This window comes from Mastomys coucha, unplaced genomic scaffold (genome assembly GCF_008632895.1).
Source record: "Mastomys coucha isolate ucsf_1 unplaced genomic scaffold, UCSF_Mcou_1 pScaffold15, whole genome shotgun sequence".
Classification (NCBI taxonomy): domain Eukaryota; kingdom Metazoa; phylum Chordata; class Mammalia; order Rodentia; family Muridae; genus Mastomys; species Mastomys coucha.
Window position 1 is genome coordinate 139,679,890 of NW_022196897.1, and position 5,888 is coordinate 139,685,777.

General features: G+C 51.8%; 1 protein-coding gene across 5 annotated transcripts in view; it reads left to right on the top strand.

The window, feature by feature from the left end:
* Efcab8 (EF-hand calcium binding domain 8) overlaps positions 1–4,540 on the top strand; it is a 62,917-nt gene extending 58,377 nt beyond the window's left edge. For all 5 annotated transcript variants that reach the window (XM_031372354.1, XM_031372353.1, XM_031372356.1 and 2 more), the window contains 4 exons: positions 1,003–1,135; positions 2,673–2,868; positions 2,939–3,037; positions 3,885–4,540. In XM_031372354.1, the coding sequence (XP_031228214.1) occupies positions 1,003–1,135; positions 2,673–2,868; positions 2,939–3,037; positions 3,885–4,319 (863 nt within the window). In that variant the 3' untranslated portion in view covers positions 4,320–4,540. The remainder of the gene's footprint in view (positions 1–1,002; positions 1,136–2,672; positions 2,869–2,938; positions 3,038–3,884) is intronic.
* Positions 4,541–5,888: the final 1,348 nt, after the last annotated feature.

Below are 5,888 nucleotides of genomic sequence, written 5' to 3' on the forward strand. Positions count from 1 at the left end.
GAGAGAGAGAGAGAGAGAGAGAGAGAGGAAGAAGAAGAAGAGGAAGAAGAAAGAGGAAGAGGAAGAAGGAGAAGAAGGAGAAGAAGAAGAGAAAAGTAGAGGCCAGCCATGAGCATGTGGAAAGAGAGGGGGAAGAGGAGTGGAGAGAGAGGGGAAGAGGTGAGAGGACAGAGTGGGAGCAAGAAGGCAAGAGAGCAAGAGAGCAGAGGCGGCAGCAGCTCCTTTAATGATGAGTCAGGCACACTCGGCTGTTGCCAGGTAACTGTGGGGTGGAGCCTAGACAAAATGCTAACAATATTTGCTCCTATAGCTCTTTGGTATTTTCTCCAAAATGGGATTTTACTATCTGAACCTTTTCTGCTTCTTAATTTCACAATTCCATAGCAGGAGAATGGCCTACCTTTATTTATTTATTGTGTGTGTTGGGGAGGGGTGGTTTCACACGTGGCATGACATGGCCCGTGCCACTGCACACACGTGGTGATTAGAACTCACAGAAGTTGGATCTTTTTCTATCACTCCGGTTTGGGGGACTGAGTTCAGGTCATCCATGTCAGAGCAGAACTCTGACTTCTCTCTCTTCTGCTCCACCCGAGATCTCACCTAGACAGGTCCCAGCCATTTCATGCCCTTGTCATTTCACACGTAAGCTGCTGGGAACCTGCCTGAGTGAGGGTCACTGGGACCTCTCCACAGTGTTCTTCCCATATCAACTTACACATGGCCCAGGACACTTTAGGCCTGAGCTCCAGGTGTTTCCTAGGACTGGAGTCTGGGCATCACTAGTATGATACCTGGTATGAGGCAGGCACTCAGTGTTTGGCTGAGTGGGTGGGGTGGAGGGGCATGGCCATGGGGTTCAGAGTCCTGGTCCTGAACAGGGTCTGGTGTCATGGCAGGAACATTTGGTCTGAGTCTTTGGATGGCTGAGTGGGTGGGGTAGAGGGGCATGGCCATAGGGTTCAGAGTCCTGGTCCTGAACAGGGTCTGGTGTCATGACAGGAACATTTGGTCTGGGTCTTTGGAACAGACTGCAAGAGGCTACGGTGACAGATGAACTGGAGCAGGCGGCAAGATTGGAGAAGGAGCCTGACTTAACGGATGCCACCATGAAACGCTCCTTCCTAGAGCTGGAGTGAGTCCCTGTAGCCAGCCTGGGGCTCCCTGGCCCCGACCTGGTATGGGGTGAGAAGCTTAGGGTCTGAACACAACCTGGGCCCTATTCAGCCATTGCAGTGCCAAAACCAAGCAGTCAGGAATGTTGTGTTTTATAAAAAGAAAGGAAAGGCCAGGAATATGTTTGGTGGTGGTGCGGTATGGTTTGGTGGCTCTGCGGGCCCATGCTGAGGCTACTTTTCCCACTGAGGTACCAGCCACACGGTATAATATAGAATAGAGTTTATTTAGGGCATGGGGAGGGGAGTCGAGGGAAGAGAGAAAGAGAGAGGGAGAGAGAGAGGAGGAGTAGAGGCTGGCCATGAGCACATGGAGAGAGAGGGGCAAGGGAATGGGGAGAGAAGGGGAAGAGAAGAGGGTAAAGGAGCAAGAGCAAGGAGAGAAGAGAGCGCGAGAGTGAGAAGGGGGCAGGCATCCCCTTTTATAGTGAGTCAGGCACACCTGACTGTTGCCAGGTAACTGTGGGGCGGGACCTAGACTAAATGCCAACCAAGAAGAGCAGCCCAGATGGAGCCCTGCTTAGTGGCACCTGTAGAGGTCATTACCATATGACAGGGGAGGGGGGGCACCCAGGCCTGCCAAGGCCCTGAGCAGACATCTGTGTGATGCACTGGGGAGACTGGGCTACTCCTTCAGGTACTGCTTCTCCTCTGGCTTCCTTCCCACCATCCTTACTCTTCAAATTTCAAATGATTTCAGTGCCTTCACATTTCTTTTTTTTTTTTAAATTGGGGGCATGGTTTTGTACACCTTTAATTCCAGCAGCCAGGAGGCAGAGGCAGGCTGATTTCTGTGAGTTCAAGGCCAGCCTGGTCTACAGAGTTCCAAGACAGCCAGCCAGAGCTACGACAGAGGGATTCAGCCTCAGTTTTTTTTTTTTTTCTCTCTTTCATTTATTGATGGCTGGAGTTATGGCTCAGTGCCTCTCACGACAAGGCCTTCGGTTACATCTGGTACCATCATACATAGGTCTAACCGTAGAGAAGCCACAAGGGGAGATGGATATGTAAATGCGTAGCTGAGGTTCATCTGATAATTGTTGGGAATAGTAAGAACAGTGGTTTAGACGTTGGCCTCCTGAGGGAATTAAATGAGGAAGCCTTCCTAGGAGATATTGTGGAGGAGTTGATTTTGATATGTGAGGAGGAGTTTTCCATGTACCCATAGCATCTTTATGGTTCCTGTGGTTTCATCAAGGTGTGCTTCTCTTTGGAGGGGCAGGATTGTTGTGGGAAATTAGAGAACATGGTGAGAGACAGAGCTTCCCTGGGCTGGGGATGCTTAAATATCCCACCAGGGAGATCTAGTTGAGCCCGAATGGAAGAAGACACAGAAAATCTTGGGCCAGTCCATCTGAGCCTTGCTCATGTTACACAGCGCTTGCTCAGTCCTGGGCCCTGGGGGCAGACCCAGAAAGGGAAGGCCCTCTGCATGGGGCATGGCGGGCAGATGGTAGTGAAATGGGAGGTGCATGTAGTGAAGGAAGCTTTCCACAGCAAGGAACTGGCTGAAGCCCTCGTGTACCAGCGGCGAGAGCAGGCAGCGCTAATGGCCCTTCTGCATGGGAAAGCTGAGAAAGAAACTGAGGCGTGGTCCAGGTTGCATCAGATGTCCCTCACATCCCCATGGACCAGAGAGTCTTCTGTTGAAGACATCGAGAAGAGCTGGACTCAATGGATTAAGGACAAGCAGGTGGGGACAGTCTGGGGAGGGAGGAGGACCCCAGCTTCTGGCCATTGTTCTTACCTTGTGACTCCTGCAGGCAAGCAAAATTGTGGGAGCAGCATACAAGCCCAAGGTGCGTGTTCGAAACCCCAAACTCCTGACCTCCAGAGCGCAGTTTAACTGGATGAGACAGCAGGTGAGGAAGTGAGGTTGCTTCTGAGATGTCAGGGTCATTGGAGGCCAGCGGACCCCATTAGGTCTTTGTCTTCTGTTTCTGGCATAAACTGGTCAGGCTGGGATGTTTTCTGTCAGCAAAGATCTTGTCTTTGAGAACACAGGCCACTGGACTTATGGAGGGTTGGTCCTCCTCTGGCCTTTTCTGTCTGTAACCCCTGCGCACCATTATAGTCTTTGGCTACTCACTAACAGATTAACTGTCCCTCTACCCATGAGTGTAGATGATAAAGAGTAGATGTGAGGTGTATGGGCACAGTCAGTGCACAAGTGGGGATACATAGGAGTAGCTCTCTTATGTTGAGAAGGGGAAATCAGAGACCTTAAAAGGCTGGTCAAACGCCACTGCTTGCCTGCACAGAGCCTGCCTAGTTTCTCCCACCTATGTGACTTAGGGCATTATGGAGGCTCTCATGATGCCAAAGACTGTGTGCCTATTGTATAGGTTTGTAGGAGAGGGTTCTGGAGTTTTCATAAAGCACAGCTTGGGGAGTGCTAATGAGAGATCTAAGGCTGGTCCAGAGAGCTCTGGGTTAGGCCCCACTGAGGTCTGACTCATTGATTGGCCTTGCTTGAAAGTTCAGAAAAGTCCTGGTGGCAGAACCACTTCACAGAAAAGTATAAGGAGGAGAGAGTGGGGAGGTGGGCCTACTGAGGGCTATGTGTTGGATGGGGGTCTGTAGTGCAGCCACAGCACTAGAGATTTACTCTGCCTGGGAAGACCTGAGGGCACTCCCTTGCTGCAAGCCCCTTCTTGGCTTCCAGTCCTGCCAGCTCCTGCAAGCACTCACCTCCTGTTCTGCTCCCAGATCTCTCCTCAGATCTACCAATGCCTGTCCTTCACTGACCTTACACCGATCCAACAGCCTGACTTCATGATACATAAGGTCCTGGACCAAGAAGGCCGGCACATCCGCTGGGTGGCCAGTGATGTCCGGAGTGACCAGGAGTCTTTCCGGGGTCAGCTCTTCATAGACCTGTTAGCTGGCTCACCTGCTGCCACACATTCCTCCCCCTCCATGGTTTCTGTGGGACTGTCACCGTCCAACTGGTCTACCTCCCTGAAGCCTCTTTCCTCTACCTCCTTCCTGAGGCCTTCATCAGCCTCTCCGGTCCATTCTAGTTCTTCTACACCACCGAATACCTTGGGTCTGCTGCGAAGAGGTCAGAGACCCCAAGGCCAGATGTTATCTCCTTCTTGTAGCACTCGAAACCTGGGGGAGCCACCCTCATGTCCTCTGTGACGTGGAGTTCCCACCTCATGGATCGAGGTGTACATTATTCTCTCTGTTCTGTAGCACGGGACCTATAGGGTCTTGCATGTCCCTGGCTCACTCCCTGCCAGGCTGGGAGGGTGCGGCCCTTTCCTCCCCATACTGCTTCTCTCTGGAAAACTCCCAACTGTCTTTGTGGTTCTGCACAATTTTGGAGAAGGAAAAAAAATAAATATTCCTCCTGCACTAGAGTCCTACAGGTGACATGGCTGGGCTATGTCTCTCACCCTCTTAGGTCCCTGCTATGCTGTGGGACAGGTCACGACGCCTGGAAAGGCCTTACACAGACAGAGAGGGGCCTGGATGCCTGGGTGCAGGCCCAGTGTGCTAGGGCTCTGTGTGGCATGACAAGTAGAGCATATGGTAGGGATGCCCATCGGATAGTTCAGCAGCCTGATTCAACCTCACAGAAGTCAGTCTGTGCTGAGTGTCTGCTTGTCCTTTGTTTCTGCTGTCTGTCTTCCTTGGCCATCAGCCCCAGCTCTGGTTTGGAAGCTGCTCTGTGCTTTGTATCAAGGATATCTGAGTAAGTAAGCTGATAGCTCCTACTCTGGATTTGCAGCATCCTTCTTGACCAGAAGCACCCGTCCCAAGCTCTGCCTGGTCCGTCCCTTTCAGAAAGCTAACTCTGGACCATATGTGGAATCCTAGACACAGAAGAGTCCATTCAAAGACTGGGAAGCACGTGGTCCCGCCAACTTGAACAGGGGCCCTTTGGGGATCATGGCTTGTGGCTCTGGGCAGAGCAGAGTCATCAGAGGCCATCCTTGCTGGGGATGTGGCACTAGGCCACCTCCCAGCAGCCCCAAACATCAGGACTAGCAGAGCTGAGGCCGCCTTTGGAGCCAACCAGAGGCAGTGGGCTTAAGGCTCAGCTGTAGCACAAGTAGGAAGGATCAAAGAAACCAGCACCTCTTAGACCTCGGGGTTTGGGTTGGGTCTCCACAACCCACAGGACTGGAGGACCTAGGTCCCCAACCAAGCTCCTCACAGAAGGTCCCTTTATGTGCATTTCTTAACTTTTTATATGTGTTGTGTTGTCTCTATATATGTGTATGTGTTCTTATGTATGTAGGCACACACATGTGTGCCAGTGCTTGTTCATGTGTGCATGAGCACATGCAGGCCCGAGGTTGATGGGAGGTGTTTTCCTTCCTTTATATAGAGACGAGGTTGCTCACTGATCCCAGAGTTCACTGATCGGTGGGTCCTGGGAATCTGAGCTCTGGCCCCCATGCTTGCATGGCAAGTGTTTTACTACCAAGCCATCTCCCAGCCCCTCATGTATATCTCTTATGTGTGGAATGTACTGGATCAAGTGGAATGTACTGGGTCAGGTATTGTTGGAGTGGGTTGCTGAGACAGAAGTTCGAAACTCTACTCGTGGCTAGCATACCAAATGGTCCTGGGGGCTTCTGCGCAGCCTCAGTGCCTCAGGGTGGCAGTACTCTGAGGCAGACCAGCTTACACTTCTGAAGGAAACTGGCCCGCAGTTTCACTTCATTCCGTGGGTGATTCACGAACAGGGGAACTCGAGAT